General features: G+C 38.8%; 2 protein-coding genes across 2 annotated transcripts; both read right to left on the bottom strand.

Moving 5' to 3' along the window:
- Positions 1-510: 510 nt before the first annotated feature.
- On the bottom strand, positions 511-12,300 carry smpdl3a (sphingomyelin phosphodiesterase acid like 3A). Its single transcript, XM_073492536.1, has 8 exons — positions 12,076-12,300; positions 9,474-9,687; positions 6,027-6,171; positions 5,397-5,493; positions 4,569-4,732; positions 4,289-4,469; positions 3,632-3,756; positions 511-2,817 (listed from the first exon to the last, which is right to left on the bottom strand). Exons 1-8 carry the CDS (start codon positions 12,170-12,172, stop codon positions 2,509-2,511), a joined length of 1,332 nt encoding a protein of 443 aa, XP_073348637.1. The 5' UTR covers positions 12,173-12,300; the 3' UTR covers positions 511-2,508.
- A 3,255-nt stretch (positions 12,301-15,555) lies between these two features.
- On the bottom strand, positions 15,556-17,201 carry LOC141017795 (fatty acid-binding protein, brain). Its single transcript, XM_073492537.1, has 4 exons — positions 17,129-17,201; positions 16,790-16,962; positions 16,291-16,392; positions 15,556-15,606 (listed from the first exon to the last, which is right to left on the bottom strand). The coding sequence occupies exons 1-4, from the start codon at positions 17,199-17,201 to the stop codon at positions 15,556-15,558; spliced, it is 399 nt and encodes a 132-aa protein (XP_073348638.1).
- Between the last annotated feature and the right edge of the window lie 675 nt (positions 17,202-17,876).

The raw sequence follows: 17,876 nt of genomic DNA, 5'->3' as shown, positions 1-17,876 counted from the left end.
ATCCTGCAGCCCCTTGTGTGGGAACCACTGTTTCAGAGCCACGATTTAATTCAAGCATAATACAGCAAGTCCAACATTTGGCTCATTTCTGTTGCAGCCCAACTTGTGGTGATTTGGTCCGGTGCATTTTTACATCAAAAAGCCGCCAGTGGAGCTTTAGGAGAGCTGTAATCAACATTTGTGGAGGGAGGACAAAAGAGCTGGGAGGGTGGAGGGGCGAGGAGAGGGGAGGAGAGGGGCAAATGCTTGAAGTGGTGGCCGAGGAACAAGAGGAGTTTCTGGAAAGTTTGAACAGGAGAAGAATGAAATCAAGGGGCTGATGGAGGGAGGGTGTGAAATTGAAGTGAGGGGGTCAGATGAGGTTTGTTGCTGTTCCTTTGCCTCCCCTGCAGAGACAAACTAGCCCGCACAAGTTTTTACCGCGGCTTATAAGTTAGCAACTCTTACAGCATAAAGACAATACATGCTTTATTAAACTCCCTCTGAAACAGACGAGTTGGTTTAAACACCTTCTTTGAATCAACACCTTTATTGAGCAGAAAAATAAGTGATTTGTAACATGATTGTGCTCTCTATTCATACTTCATCTCAATATAACAGCACACAGTTTTATTTGTAACAAAGTTATCATTCTTTCACACTGTACACAGGCTAACTGTTGCTCTGGTACATATAACTGCACACATTTCATACTTGGAGTTTTATATTTAAAAAGGTGTAACTTATAAGAAATGGCCAGAATACGAAGGTAGTTCCAAAACTATAGGGGCAGCATAACAGCTAACTGCTGCTCACTATACTCTTTTCTGTAGCTATGTGGTTTAAGCGACTAGCTGCCATTAGAAGGTAGCTGAGTAAGCTGGACACCAGGCGATTTGAGGTGTTCTATTTCGTTATATTTTTCTGTTTAGTCAGGAAAATAGGTGTAAAAATATCTCCTTTCTTGACATTTTGCTGGTTCATTTTGTCGACTTATTAGACTAAGTAGCAAACTAGCTGCTGCATTCATCTCCCAGCTGAAATTACAGGGGCTGTCAGACTATCAACTGTTGGTACAAGGTGTTATTACGAGACAGGATGGGCCGGGGCTAGCTGGACATCTCTGCAACACTGTGCATAGGCTTCTCCGATGATATAGCAAAGCATAGTACAGCATAGCATAAGATAGCAACACTGTTTTTTCTTCATTCTCTTTTGATAATGTTCATTTTTTGGATGTTTTAAACAAAGGTTCTGACCACATCTTACACATCTGGAAACTCAAAGACCGAGCAACCTTTAAAAACAAATTAAAATGAAAAAAATAAAAATAAATGTCCCAAGTTCTGAACCTGCCTCCCTGTTTTAAGCGTCCAGTTATCTAATGCCAGTTATGTGTTGTTACAAGACAATCAAACATACTGCCGTTATCTGTAGCAGTGGTTATATCACTGTTTCACTGTTTGTGTGTGTTTATGTGCTTCTGTTTGTTTTCTTTTAATGTCTGTATATGCCATCAACCTGCCAGGGACTGCAAAAGAAATGTACTTTATTGGCTAAATCTGTCACATTTAAATGATGGACCCATGTGCTCATGTTAATTAATGTACACTGACACTCCTTAAATAAAATAAGCATAAACGTAGTTAACCCTGCCTAAAATACTAAACAACATTTGATCATTGGACTCTAGCTAGCAGAGGAACTTCAATATGAAAAGGTAAAAAAAATATTCGTATTTTTTATTCATCCTCCTGATCTAACAGCATGGAGGTTTGTGTGAAGGTCAACAGTCCTCTGCAGTTCTACATTGCGCTGGTTTTCCACCAATCAAATCTAAAGGATCTGATTTGAATCCTTCTTGTAACTGAACCCTGCTAACATATCTCGTTTCAGAAATACGTCACATTACAGAAGATAAAGACGCTCAAACTGCCTGTGACTGACTGCGGCTTACATTCTGTTCAGTATTCAACATTAGTAAACACCATCAGCTGAAGTGGTGGTCGACATTTGGCAGCAATTAGATCGTTCCGGAGATTAGGTGTAATCCATTAGTGCAAGAAGGGATAAACTTGGTGATGGAGTGAGGAGCTTCAACTCTTTCATTTGAGACAGAATACTACACCTTACTTTTTTAGAAAAAGCTACCACGCTTAAATGAATTCCCTTATAAAGCCTGCACCACCCTCAAAACAGACCAATTAGAGACACATTTGATATGCTTTGAGACAACAGAGATCAGGCGACTACAACTCAGTATAATCAAGATGTATTGCATCAGTGTATTTTCTCTCTATTTTAAAAAAATCTTTCTAGATTTACTGTGAAATTGTGAAACTTTTGATGTGAGGAAGAAATATCTTAAACGGAGATGATGCAGGTAGAAAAAAGCACAACAGATTAATATTTAGCAGCAGCAGAATCAGTGCATAGCAATTTCCTTTTGATTGAGTAAAAAAATAAAAAATCAAAGTGTCTCCTGAGACAAATCCCTTGAGAATCCTCCATTTTGGATCCACCTTCATGTTACCATTCTCCCTTATTCATCATACACTTGGAGTAGGACAGCTGGTCCAGGTAGAGCACAGCACACACCTGGTTGACCTTACAGTCTCCGTCACAGACGATGCTGCTGTTGTAGCCGACCATGAAGTGACTGAAGTACTTGTCGAAGGCTTTGGTCTGCGGCAGCCTGAAGCTCAGGCCCAGCTGGAGCAGGCTTTGTGGCTGCAGGTCAGTCAGTCCAAAAGCCTCAGTCATGATATATTCAAGCCTCCAGTCAGATCTTTGTTTCTCATTGGCTTCCGTCAGATTCAAATAGTACTGCCAGATATCCTTCAGAGGGGGAGAAAAGCACCAAAAGAGAGCGAGAGGGGAGAAAGAGAAAACGTCTTTGAGTCTTTTTTGAATGCCAGAAGCTGTTTTTGTGCGCTGATTGACACCGTGATTAATCATCAAAAGGGAATTCTTTCTTGTTCTTTGATCAGCCAGATAAAAGTTAGAGTGGGACATTTTTAGTCTGACCTGAATTTGTCAGCATCAACCAAATCTCATCTCTTCTGAATCATTCTGAGGTTTTAAAAAAACATTTTCGGGGTTTTGTTGTGCACTAAAATCAGGGCTTTCACTCGAGGCTTTAACAAAGAGCAGGTCCACATCCATTAAAAAGCTTCACATTGTCTAACTTGTCAGACCAGGTTTCAGTTTGCCAGGTATTATTTCAAGATAACAGCCTCCGCTTTATGTTTTATTCATTTACTTTACGTGAGACAGCCGTATAAGAGATGCATGTGAGTTTAAATAAAGGTAATATAATACAAATGTATGATCTATTGTCTGAAAGTTTTAAAATCCACTATATGGTGGCGGCGACAAGGGAGATGAAGAACGAGAAACAGTTGAAGGACAAGGAAGAGGAAGAGGAGAATGAAAAGAAGAAGAAGAAGACGAAGGAGAAGACAGAGAAAGAGACGAAGAAGAAGAAGAAAGAGATAAAGACGAAGAAGGAGATGAAGATGAAGAAGAAGAAGAAGGTGAAAGAGATGAAGAAGAAAGAGATGAAGAAGAAGCTGAAGAAGAAGAAGAAGAAGAAAAAGAAGAAGAAGAAGAAGAAGAAATGTAGCCTGTTGTGCAGCATCGAGCGTCTTACCTGCAGAGTGTAGTCCTTGGTGTTGTATAAGTACATGCGGAAAGCCGGGTTGTTCGAGTATGGCTCCAAGATGTGTTTGATTGGTGTAACAGCCGGTGACACAAACAGAGAATTCACTGGTTTACCTGCAGAACAACAAAGCCAAACATTAATATGATATAATTCAGTCGCACAAAATATTCACACATACTTTCCTCTGAGGCTGGATGCTTCTTACAATTTCTCAAAGCTGAAGTTGTACTGGACATCAGGAAAAATAAATAATCAGCACATGATTAGTTAGACTAGTTTCTAGTCAGCGATTCATTATTAAATGATAAGGATGAGTTTTTTTCTTTAACAGCAAGGTGTCTACATAAGATGATTGTCAAAAATGTACTTGAGTTCTGAGTTTTGAGTCAGAATTCCGACTTTATTCTTGTTCTGAGAATAAAATCTGAGTTCTGACATTGAACTCAGAAGTTCAAACTGTAACTCTGACTTCAAAGCAAAGCAAAACAAAAGAAATAAGTGAAAGGCAGTTTTTGATCAATTCTATCTACTGTTGGAAGCATTGTGTCCTATCTGAGGAGGTGAAACCAAGGTTAACCTGCCATTTTTAAAGTCAACTTCAATAGTCACACATATTTGTGCCTCTTGTGTTTTTATATTTTTCACCTTGTTGGTCCAACAGCACCATGATACTGTCACGGTGGGTGTGGCCGTAGAAATGTCCGGCAATAACGTGACTGTACTTCCTGCAGATGGCGACCAGCCTCTCGTTGTGGCTTCGTCTTATCGCAGTGATGTTTCTGACAAAGGGCAGGTACCCCACTGGGACATGAGCTATGATGAACACCTGGAGGAAGAAGCGAGCCACATTTAAGGTATGAGAATTCATTTCATGATAATATCCTGACTGTGAGGTGAGTCAAAGGTTCAAGAAGACATCTCAGACCTTCTCCAGGCTCTGAGCAGCTTTCTCCAGAGTTTTCTCCAGCCACTCGAACTGTCCTGCAGGGTCTGTCATGTTAAGTGTGACTTTATCAGGACCGTAGTACAGGATGGTGTTGAGACTAATCACCCGCAAACCAGGCTTCACCTGCTGGGAGTAGAAACCACCTGCAGGATGAGAAGAAAAACACAACATGACGATTATTTGATGCAGAGAAGAACAGAGCGTTAGCATCACATGCGACAGCTTTATTTGGACTATATTAGAATATCACACCAACACTAAATGTTACATATTGAACGCCGAACATGCTCACATTAGCATGCTAAGAAGCTAAATGTTACATGCCAACTGACATTTATAGTGTTTAGATAATTGGTCCATTTATAAATGAGTCAATCGGCAGAGATGAATCACCCACAGTTTTGAGAATCAATTCATTGTCCAGTCATTTATAAAGGCAAAAATACCTAATAAACACTAGTGCCAGCATCTTAAATGGGACGACTTGGAAATTTTCTCTTCTATTAATTTAATTTGAATATCTTTGTGCTGATTCATGTCATGTGATGACTTCAGATACATGATACACAAGGGTTTTTCATGGTCAGATACAGAGAGGATGTAGCAGTTAGGAAATGTATGTCCTGGGTCGACCAATCTTCAATATGCAAAGTAAAAAAGTTGTTATTTAAATGTTTGTATTCGTCGAGTATAATGTCCAAAGTCCAAATATAATGTCTGAAAGAATGCTATGAAAGTGCTGTCAGTGTAATATAATAAAACCTGTAATAAAATATTAAAAGAACACAGAGAGGCTGCGATACTCACCCTGTGAGAGTGTGAGCAGAGCTTCAGGCTCCAACCAGAGTTTCCACAGCTGGGCAGCAGCTTTGTAGATGGCGTTGGTGGAGGCCGGCATTTGGTCCTGAGAAGAGCGATGCAGAAAGCACGTTACATGACAACATGAAATGCAACACTGCATATTATACAATCGTCACACAAACAATTCACACACACACAAAATCAAAGAACAACAAAGCAATGGTGGCAGAGACCAATAAGTTCCTAAATCTATTGGTCCTGCATCTTGGCAGCTTTTATCTGCGACCAGATGGAAGAACTGAACCCACTGTGCAAAGGTCGACTTAGGTCTTTGTGTGTCACCTGTGAGAGGTCGGTCATTAATGAGGCTATACTCACACTATCTGTCATTTAGTGTTTGTGCCATTGAATCAAACGCAGCTGTTAGAGGCTTTTCTACCTGAAAAACATCAAACTCTGACATTTCTTAAAATTTAAGTGCCTTGAAAATGCTTAAATTCATGTATATTCATTAACACTGGCACAAAATTTCACCCAACCACCTAAATAAGTCAAACTGATTCTGAGTCTGTGCGTCAAAAAGACTTTTGAATCTTTGTCCTGTATACATCATCCTATTTCTGTGAGCAACGTTACCTGCGGCCAGTAGTCGTGGTTTCCCAGGGCGGGGTAGACTGTCATGTTGGGGAAGTGTTGTCTGATGGTCTGCGTCATGTTACTGATCACCTGGACCACCATGTCTGTAGTGAGCTCGTCTGGAGGGACATGAGGTGGACTGTCACTGTTAGAGAGGGAAAATAAGATCCAGTGTCAGTAAACTAGGTCAAATAAGCCACAGAGAAGCTAAACACTAGGAATACTGTACATGTGTGCAGCTGAACCAGTCTGGAGGCAACTTTTACCCTCCGTACTTATCTATCTTGTGTGCACACAGTTTCCCTGCGTGATGAGAGATCATCACCAGCATTTCAGGTGTGCTGACTTTATGTACTTCATTAAATGAAGTTGCTGAGTCAGTGTGTGAAACTGTTGGCTACTTATGACCTGCCTGATTGTCAGACTGCTCCAGTTTCTTTCCCCGTCAGACTTGTTTTGGGAGTGCAGCTTGTTCTCCAGTTTCACAGCACTTAACTACGTCAGTAGTTTTGTTATGACTGAGAGAAATCACTGCCAAAATTCTCAAAGTAGTACCCAACTTGTCACAAATAAAAAGTTGTGTTTTAAGGAGGAGAAAGCATAATCGTTATTGATTATTCTGTAGATTATTTTCTTGGCTAATCAATCAGTTGTCAATAAAATCAGAGGACGCTGAAAAATGCTGATCAACGTTTCCTAAAACTCAAGATGACGTCCTCAAATGTCTTGTTTTGTCCACAACCCAAAGATGTTAGTTGTCTTTCAGAGAGGAAGAAAGAAACCAGAAAATATTCACATATAAGAAGCTGGAATCAGAAGATTTTTAGTTTTTTTTCTTAATAAATTACCCAAATTGATTAATCTTTTCACAGGCAAAGACTTCAGAAAATAGATTAAATGACTTTAAATGTGAAGTAACTGCGGTAAGAGATCAGTTACCACTCAGCACCACCGGTAAGAATTGAGAAAAAACCTTAATCCTCAACACTGACTGTATTTCCTGTCCCTCACATGACAGCTGTTGACTGTTTTGGCTCAGCAGAGCTGGACTTTACTGCACAGTGCAGCAGAAATAACAGGAATTCCACTGTACAATGGATTTCCTCTTTAAGTAAAAAGGCAAACTCATGCTACAAAGTCCTTTAACAATAGCATAGAGCAGAAATCTGCCTGCAAAGAAACTTAAAACCCGAAAAAGGACTCCCTGTGGTGGAGGATTACGTGGCAAGGCCTTCTCTTAAGCATGTCTAATAAGCCTATGAATTCCTGGATTAGCTGATTAGCTCCTGATTAATAGAGAGCTGTGCAGGGGAACTGATGCTTACAGTTTTTCCTGTGTCATTATCACAGTGAGCGAACGTTAGTTTCCAGTGCCCTCAGAGAATACAGAGCGGTTCTTTAAGCTACTTGTCATGGTGAGTGGATAACTCCTACTCATCTTTTGAGGCCTGAAGTGGTGCTTCAGTGCTCCAGTGGGTGTTAGGACTTTATTCACTGCATTTAAATACATGGTGCACTGTCAGTCTTGCAGACACATGCTGGGCAGGTTACTGATTTATTGTTACATCACGATATGGTGCAAGTGTTGTCATTTCCTGGTTTTAACGTCTGCAGCACAGTAAAGTGATGTAAATTTCTTAACTTAACAGACTGTTCTGCTTGTCCTTATACTTTCTTATCCACATTACTGATGATTACTGATCAGAAATGTCAGTGTTAATACCAATAATCATCTCTACAATATGTTGCAATTTTGATATCATCATATTAGGTCAGATATATCATTCATAAAGTGTTTTTGATGGCATTTCAAAATATCAAAATATGGATATCGAAGGTTGCAATATTATCTTATGGCCATATCACCCAGCCCCATTGCTTAATCATGTGAACAGCTGAGTGCTAAAACATGCAGAGAACCGAGAGAATAAAATAATGGTTAGTTGCAATCTGAACTCTGCTAAATTCTGATATTGTGCAACAGTTATTCTGTTATTTTGGACGTTTGTGAAATAGCAGGTTTTCATATCAGAATGGATCAGACAGCACAGGACGAAGTGTCACTTCTGCTTGCTGACACAAACATAAACACACACAGTACTGTACTTCTTACGGGAACTCGCCATGACAACTGAGGGTTAGGGTTATGCTGAGTTTAAAATATTTCCTCTTAAAGGGTAACTCCACCAATTTTACACATTAAAGTGTGTTTACAGGTCTCGGGGAGTACTACTGCATGTGTGAAAAAGTAGCATAAAGCCTTTTGTGGCTCCAGAGGAAGCTGCAAATAAATAGTCTCTAGTGATGTCACTCAGTGGCTGAGTTGCATTGTGGATAATGCCAGGTTTCGAAAAGTAGTCCATATCAACCTAAAAACAAATGATCAAAATCAATACAGCAGAACCAGAGAAATCTTTATTCCACACATTCTTCTTCCTTTTCAAAACCTGGTGCCTACACTACCCACAATGCAACTTTCACAATGAATGAAGTTGTCCTGTTGTCTGCTGGAGTCTGAGCTGACACATAAAAAAAGTCACCTCCTTTTTTAGCTTTGCACTACTATAACTCATGACGGACAGAAACTGACGCTACAGAACCAATGTTATCATCAAAACCTGGCTCCTCCATCCCACAATGCAACACCGACCACCGGGAAATTCAGGTGTGTTGGTCTGGTAAGCTCACTTCTTTCTTGCTCCACACCAGCAGATTTTTAAAAACATTTTCAAACTTGTAGTCCTCAGACGCTGACTCAAGTGACATCACGTGAGGCAATTCATGAGACTGCACACAGCTCCCTCTGGAGACACTTGGACACCTGGAAACGGTATATCTTGGTCCCCTTTAACGCACACTGTCAGGGTGTAACCTACATCGCTAACTAGCTACTGCTAATGTCTTTGTGTAAGCAGAGTAGTGCTTTGAGCTAATTAGCTAACACTAATGCCAGAATGGCAATGCTAACATACTGATGCTGAGCAGGGAGAACTTTTTGTTTTAGTTTGTAGGGTTAGCGTGCTAACATCAACACAAACTACAGCTGAGGCTGATGGGAATGTCATTATTTTTGCAGGTATTTGGGAATAAACCAAGATACATTTTGTCTGAAGCAATTAGAATGAACATCTATCTTGTTCATCTCTGTTTTTAGCCTGGAAAAAAATAATTAAGCATGACACACTCCCTTGAGGAAGTGTGGACACTTAATCGAAACTACCCCATTCTTCAACTTTAAAGTGGTTTGGTCCACAAATCACATGACTGCTTTGAGAACAGGATATGAAACAACTGTAAAGCCACAGATATGGTTTCTATGAGCTGACTCTTGATCCTATTCATGCGATTAAGTTATTCAGCGTTCAGTTCCAGTTTTTCATCAAAGACAAATTCTTAAAGAAGAAGAAGAAGAAAGCTGGAAATCATAACCCTCATCAATGTACCGACCCGGTCCATATGATGAAGTCCTCTGGCTGTGTGAGCGGCGCCATGTGAGCGAACGCTGACTGGATGAGGCGGTAGGGAGAGTCACACAGGAAGTCCCCAAACATGCCGGCATGGGTGGCAGGGACTCCTTTGGAGGAGAAGCACACCTTGGTGGGGTCCTTGGCCAGGTGATAGGTGGGGTCCAGGTGGAGGTCTGTGATGTGCCAGAACCTGCCTGGATGGACCGAGGGACAGATAATAAGAAGATAAACGACAGGTTTAGGGACAAGGAAGAAAGAGACAAGATGAAAACCAAAAATATATTTTGAGGGGCAGACTATATATATATATATATATATATATATATATATATATATATATATATATATATATATATATATATATATACATACATATACATATATCAGAAATCAGAAATCCTTTATTTGTCCCGCAAATGGGGAAATTCCTTAGTCACAGCAGCCAAAGGACAGTATCACACTTAAACAATAATAAAAAGTAAAAAATAAACAATATAATAGAGATAAGAAATAGAATTAACTCGTATATACATATTATTTACAATATGAACTTGGTATTTACAATATGACATAGTATTTATAATATGAACAGTGTAAGTATAAGCAGTTTTGTATTTTATTTACAAACATTAAATAATAAATATGGGTATTAAAAAATTGTCCAATTAGTGCAAACCAGAAAGTGTGTGGATATGTGTAGAGTTTAGTATTGCACAGTGCACATGTGAGGTCTACTGGGAGCAGTGCTGGTTGTATAGTCTGACAGCAGCAGGAAGGAAGGACCTGCAATACCTCTCCGTCACACACTTGGGATGTATCAACCTGTCGCTGAAGGAGCTGACCAGTGCAGTGATAGTGACCTGCAGGGGGTGGGACTCCTTCACCAGCAGCGATGACAGCTTGTCCATCATCCTGCTCTCTCCCACCACCTGCACTGGGTCAAGAGGGCATCCCAGGATGGAGCTGGCCTTCTTGATAAGTTTATCAAGTCTCTTCCTATCTGCTGCCGAGATGCTGCTGCTCCAGCAGACTACTCCATAGAAAATGGCTGATGCCACCACAGAGTCATAGAAAGTTGTCAGGAGTGCCCCCTGCACCCCAAAGGACCTGAGCTTCCTCAGCAGATGGAGTCTGCTCTGACCTTTCTTGTATGTTGATATATATATATATATATATATATATATATATATATATATATATATATATATATATATATATATATATATATATATATATACATATATATATACATACATACATACACATATATATATACATACATATATATATACATACATACATACACATATATATATACATATATATATATATATATATATATATATATATATATGCTTGCTTATATATATATATATAGCTATGTGCACGTTTAGAGAAATTATGATGGGAATTTCCTCTTAAAACTAACTTAAATACACAACTCAACAGTCAAGAAGACTATATTTTGCTTCTACATCCAAAATTATGACCTGTTGAGTACTGTACATGTCCAGGAAGAGAGGTGTGAAATGTGACAAAATAATGTGTGTTTGAGGATGCAAATGTCTTTTTTGACTGGGGGTTAGTGTTTTCAACTCATTTCTTCTTTTGCATTTAGTTTATTTTTAGGCTTGTAATATAAGCTAGGGCTGATATGTTCCCTTTTTGGCTACACAAGTACACATCCTCTAATTGTTCAACTTTGTTTTTTATCCTACAGTACAGTCTTTCTTTTCAATGTCTATTCTATAATATTATACGTCTTATTTTATGCTAGCCCATACAACAAACTCCAATCAGTAGCCCCAATAAATGACACCTGGGAGTGCACCATTCTCTGAAGACGTTTGTGCCTGAACTCCTTCTGATAATCTGCCAATTTATTAGTTTTTGGTCATCTGTAAACAAAGTGTAACGTTTACAGCAAAATTGAACACCTGATATACATCCAGAATGTCTCAGGGTAAATTCGGCAACAATGATATCAACTAAGCAGGTCTATTTTTAAGAAAATATCCACTTTTAGAAGGCAATCTCAAAACGTTCATTTTCAGCAGTTTGTTTTTCTTGGTGTAGTTTCTAATAATATTCAAATCTTATTTTGTGCTAGGTCATACAACAAACTCCAAACCTGTGTTGCAGTTAAAGTAAGTGACTTACAAAAGCCATAAAAACATCAGTAGCCCCATCAAATGACACCTGGGATAATGCGACTCTGAGGCGTTTTTGCCAAAACTCCGTTTAGAAATCTGTCACTTTATTAGTTTTTAATGATCTGCAAACAAGATGTAACTTTCACAGAAAAATTGAACACTTAATGTACATCCAAAACGTCTTGAGGTCAATTCGGCGATCATTTCACACAACTATCTGCACACATGTTTAAGAAAACATCCACTTTTATAGCTGAACCTCGTGTTGTTCATCACGCCAAGTGTAGCCTAGCAGACACGTCCAACGTAAGGATTCACGCTGTACGTTTAAGCCTGTGTGGTTGCGTTAATAGTGACACAGTGTAGCAATAAACTGCTCGATTGTCACCTGAGTTGTCATCACCGAGAGCTCCCGGAGTTTCCACTCACCTGTACCCGACAGGTAGCTGCTTCCAGTCGGTCTCGCCGCGACCGGAGCCGCGCCGCACAGCAGCAGCACGACACACAACAGGTATATCATGTTCATAGTGCTAAAAACCGACAGGACGGTGTTTCACACTGTCTACATATTACCTAACCAACCAAAGTAACGTCAGGTCATTGTCCGCTGAACTAAACAGGAAGTACGATGGTGAAATGATCACGTGACTCTGTGTTTTGAAGCTCAGCAGGAGGAACTTGTGAAAATGAAAACAGAAAGTCTGCAGCGTGTGAGCTGAGACATGGAGGGCACTAACACATACTGGAGGCCAGTGAAGGATTGTATTTATACTCTGAGGTTACAAATAAAGACTTTACAGTAACACTTTATAATAACCATCACTGACACAATTCACTGTTAATAAACAACGAATGTCTTAAAAAACATTTATTAAACAACTGTTTATTGTAAAGTTGCAACTGATGTTAAGAAAACTTTGTAAATGGTTAATAAATACAGTGTAGTTCATCAGTAAACATTATTTGGATGGGTTATAAAGTTGCAACTGATGTTTATAAACCTTTACATTTCCTTTTTTAACAAACTTTACATGAAAAATATGTGATGATCCTATAAAATAAGATGCATTATTGTAGCTTTAACTACTTAAACATACAAACATGTTCAAATTAGCTCCACCTCCACCATCAACAACATTACAATAAAATAAAATACTCCTTTTATATGAGTATTTTTAGGGTGTGATGTTGTTACTTTTACTTAAGTAAATGATCTGAATCCCACATGATGAAGCCCTTAATGATGTAACCATTCACTCTGTCCTAACACACGTTCCCCCAAATCTGAAGGTTATTAACACAAAGCTCCAATATCTTGAGTTTCCTCATTTTGTTACACCATGAAGACATTTTAGCAGAGAGTTTTATTTTTTAAGCCTGTCAATGGTCCAATTACACCATATCCCCCCCAGAGTCATCTGATAAATATAGTGAAATAAACATTAAATCAACTGTTCGCAACCTTTTTTGGTTTATGACCTATTTTTATGAGGCCAAATGTACATTTACCTACCACAGGTTACGCATTTCAAACAAAGAGTGTTTTTTCCTTAATCGATTGTTTTAATTTTAACACTTTTTAGAGAGCCTCAGAGGGACCATTACCCAGTACCTCACAGACAGACTCACAAACATTTTGTGTAATGAATAAGGTTCGAACTTAAAGGGTCAGTTCACTGAAAGTTGCACATTTTCTGGTAATTGTTGACGGTGAGATCTGTGGGTTAGCCAGGGTAACGGGAACACTGCTCCTAGAAAGACCGACTGCTGCTGAATACCTAAAAAAGCTGGGACATTGAAACCAGGAGTGTTTGCATGGCTCAGTACCACTAGAGCGGGGGTGTGCAAACTTTTTCCCTTGCAGGGCAAAAAAAAGCACCCATTGTATTGTGTTGTTGAGATGTAAAATAGTAGGATCCCACTTTCAGCACAAATTGTCACTTTGCCTGACGTGTTCTAATTATCAATTAATAATTTGGGATCCAAGAACATTTTTAACCCCACAAGACAATAAAAACATAGAAACTAGGGAATGATAGCCTTTAGTCATAATGCAGTGGCATCAGAGGTCAACACCAGATAAGGACTTCATAAAAAAATAGATTTTTGTACAGAAACAGATCCAGCTTCCCTTTGAACGTTCAGTAGAGACAGTCTTTCTATCAGTCCCAGGCTGCTGCTTCCACCCTCAAACCTCTGGAATCAGGCAAGATAAACATATCTTTTCATCTATAAATCCTTTATTGAACATTCATCACCCTATAACTAAAAAGCATAACTATGGTTTAAGTCCTGCAGGTTTATTCTGATCTGGGAAAATCTGCCTTTAGTTTTTTAAGTGTTTTCACTGAGAATTGCTCTTTTAGAAATGTTTTCACTCATATTCTTATTGTTTTTTTTTCTTTCGACATCATCACAAATGAGGGAAACCTGAATGATTGTCGAGGCTAGAATTAAGTTTTTTATGACTTGACTCTGGGGTTTAAACTTGAGTCTTTTGGTTGTTTGAGGAATGAATCGTGCTGGATGATGGAGCGATTACATCAGAGAAGAGCACTGAAGAAAAGTAACTTAGTACATTTTCTCAGGTACTGTACGTAAATGCAATTTTGAGGAATTTGTTCTTGAGTATTTCCATTTTCTGCTACTTTATACTTCCACTCCATGACATTTTGGAGGCAAATATTGCTTTTACACCTTTATTTGACAGCTTTAGTTACTAATTACTCTGATGATAATCAGGCATGGAATCATCTGTAGTAAATATACATACACATAAAAATATGTCAAATGTACTTTTACTTGTACTTTTGATGCTTAATATTATATATTTCAAGACTTTTACTCAAGTACTATTCATATGGGTCACATCCACTTTTATCAGAGTAATGTTACTTTATTTAAGTATGATGGGGTACTTTTTACAACACTGTACTGTTGTAGCTACTTGAAGTGGAGCTCATTTGAACTGTTTCAGTGGCTGTTGGGTGGTTTAATCCGTAACAGTATATGAAATTTATAAAGAAACTACTGTACCAACTCAAGCTGATACCACTGATGGAATGTAACTAAGAACATTTATTAAAGTGCTGTACTTATGTGCAATTTTGAGGTATTTCTACCGGAGTATTTCCGTTTTCTGTAATTTTATACTTCCACTCCACTACATTTGGCAGGCAAATATTGCACTTATACACATTATTTGATTTGGTTTAGTAACTTTGATGATAATCGAGCCAATAATATAGTATATATGCATACATGTTAGAATACATAAGATTTACTTTTTCTTGTACTTTCAATACTTCATATTATATACTGTAAGACTTTTACTCAAGTACTATTCATATGGGTGCCTTTTCGTGATTCCATTTTATGCTACTTTATACTTCCACTCCACTACGTTGGAGGAAAATATTGTACTTTTTACTCCACTACATTTACTTGATAACTTTAGTTACTTGTAACTTTACAAGCTGCATCATAGTTATAGTAGCACTTTTTTAAATTGATCTATTTTAGTGACAATCAGATTAAAAAAGAAGACTTTTCCTCAAGTACTATTCGTAAGGGTGAGTTTCATGTTTACCAAAGTAATATTTTAACACGATATCTTCACTTTTACTCACTAAGTATGACTTTTGGGCACTTTAAACAACACTGGAGAAGAGACAAACATTCACTCTGTGTTTTTTTATTTCATGTTTCACACAGGGCTGCAAAGACGATCCATCCATCATGACAGAAATGTTTCCTCATATATAAAAAAAAAAAATTCTTACAAAACATGTGCAGCCTGCAGGCCGTGTACATGTGGAGGAGGATGAAGTGCAAAGAGAAGCATACAGTCAATAATAATTAGAAAATCAACACTTCTTGGCCGGTTTGGGATGCTGTCAGTCTGAGCACTCATGCCTTCTCGTAGCTGCGCACCGCATGGATGTCTTCAAAGGTCAAATTCTGTAGGGAGAGAAGACAGTTACCATGACGGGGGATTCAGTGTTCCCAAATATTTCATGTCACCAACAAAAAAAACTTTCTTTTAACTTTTTCTACAACTAGCAGGAAGCTTTTGGGCAGCTGAATACAAACAAGCTAATTTGACTATGAATGCATGAAAGGGGCACGCAAAGCTGCATTTTTTGAGCTTAAGAAAGACAATAAAGCTGTCTGGAGAGTGATTTGGGACTTTTTATCACAACATCTTTGATTTTAATGTCCTTTAGGAGCCCAAAGAGATGATCTGCAGAATGTTTTCCATACAAATGATTCACGAATAATATCTAACAAGCTGCATATTTTCCATTACATTTCCTGATTCACCATGACTTCTGAGATATTTATTTTTATTTGAGAGCAAACAGAAGAGTGAACGACTTCCAGTGGTAAGACATTTATCTGATTATTGGAAGTACTGTCTACTAAAAGGTCCTGAAAGCCCAGGAACATTTTATAAAAACTAAACATTTCTTGGTGCTATAACTCCGCACAACAGATTTCTCTGATGATGATTTTACCCTCTGTATCTATCTTAGGGCTACCTAACTGTGTCCCCTTCTGCTTTATTAATAATTAAATTAACACATTTCAAGTCAAACAGGACAGGAAGTAGAAGCACGTCTGATCAGGGTATCTTCGGCTTACCATGACCATCTTGCCGTCCTTGATTTCTCTGACGAACTTGGTCTCTTTGCCGTCCCACTTCTGGACGTGGACCAGCTTGTCTCCATCCATAGTCACTATGGCCTGAAAGACAGGAATGTTTTAAACGAGTCAGATACTGCCAGATGTTGGTCTGTTTCTGGAGGTCTCAAGATTCAAGTCAATTTTTGTCATCGAACCACAAATAGAAACAAAGGAACTCAAAGTCCGATCAGAACAGCACTTGGAAAAAACTCTTTTTAACTTAAAATCTACTCTTCACATGGAGAGATGAGTGGTGATAGTGGTAAAAATGAGATCTTGAATTAACAAGTTTATTTATTTAATTTCAGATAAACACAAGTTAGACACCTCTCAGAAACCTCTCAATCAGGACTGAAGAAAGCATGAAAAATGCTTGATTTAGCCTCCGACCAGTCTTTGTTCTCCTCTTTAACACAATGTAGACATGAACTTTTGAAAAGTTTTGTGTTCAACCTACCTTGCAGTTCCTGTCATCAGCGGTGGCTTCATCGAACTCCTCTCCCAGCTTGAAGGAGATCTCCGTGTTCTTAAAGGTGCTCTGGGTGCGAATCACCACCTTGTCGCCCTCCTGGCTGATGATCACGGTCGGCTTGGTCACATTACCAACCTGCCGGGTGGCAAAGCCCACGCCTGACCAGAGGACACAGGTGAAATATGACTGTTAACTCTGTTTTACGACAACCTCTGAACATTTCATTTAGAATAAGCAGAAAAAAAGTTATTTTTCTGTCTTGATTTATTGTATTTGTGAATGAAAAGAAACAAAATTTAAAAGTTAAAGAAGGCTGTTACTCACCAAGTGCTTTCATATACTCATCAAAATTCTCACTGTCAACCAGTTTCCAAGTGGCACAGAAGGCGTCGACCATGGTGAAGGTTCTCAGGGAGGCAAAGTAATCTCCAAAGCACACTGAGCAAGCTGCAGCTTCTGTAGGTTTCCCCCCTTGTGTTATTATTCTGCTCCTTATTATTATGCATGCAGGTGGGTGGCGCCATGCATCCCATTGGCTCAGGAGATTTTCTCTGAGTTTTTATTGGATATTTGAAAATGGGTCATGGTCTTATGGACCCTTGGACGAGGAGAAAAAAAGCTTAATTAGCCCATTTGTATGCCTAATGATGTAATTACTCTCATTCATGGGTGTCAGTTGGGTTTGAGGTGAAGTTTGGTGCCACATCTCAGAGTAAATCCACGTTTAGGAGAAAACGTTACCTTTTTTTGCTTTTCACTGTAATAACACCTCACAGGGAAACATTTAACACCAGAGTTCCCGCTAAACTTGTCTGGAAAAGAGTAAGAATCTGTGCAAAGATGACAAGACAGCTTCCTCAATCAGTTAGTGAGTTTGAGGAGCTAACTCATCTTTATGTTTTAATTGATTTCCTCATCTTAATCCCCCGTTAGCCTTGTGTCAGACAAGCCTTCTTGTGTGTGGAATGTGTGCTGTCGGGGGGCGTCATTGAAGCAGAATCAGTTTGTTTGACAGCCCTTTGTCCTGAGCTGCATTAACAACCCCCCCAACTGCAATTTCTTCATGCTCAAC

The sequence above is a fragment of the Pagrus major genome, chromosome 22, assembly GCF_040436345.1.
Source record: "Pagrus major chromosome 22, Pma_NU_1.0".
Taxonomy (NCBI): domain Eukaryota; kingdom Metazoa; phylum Chordata; class Actinopteri; order Spariformes; family Sparidae; genus Pagrus; species Pagrus major.
Note: the sequence above shows the minus strand (reverse complement) of the source record. Positions and strands in the feature narration are given on the sequence as shown.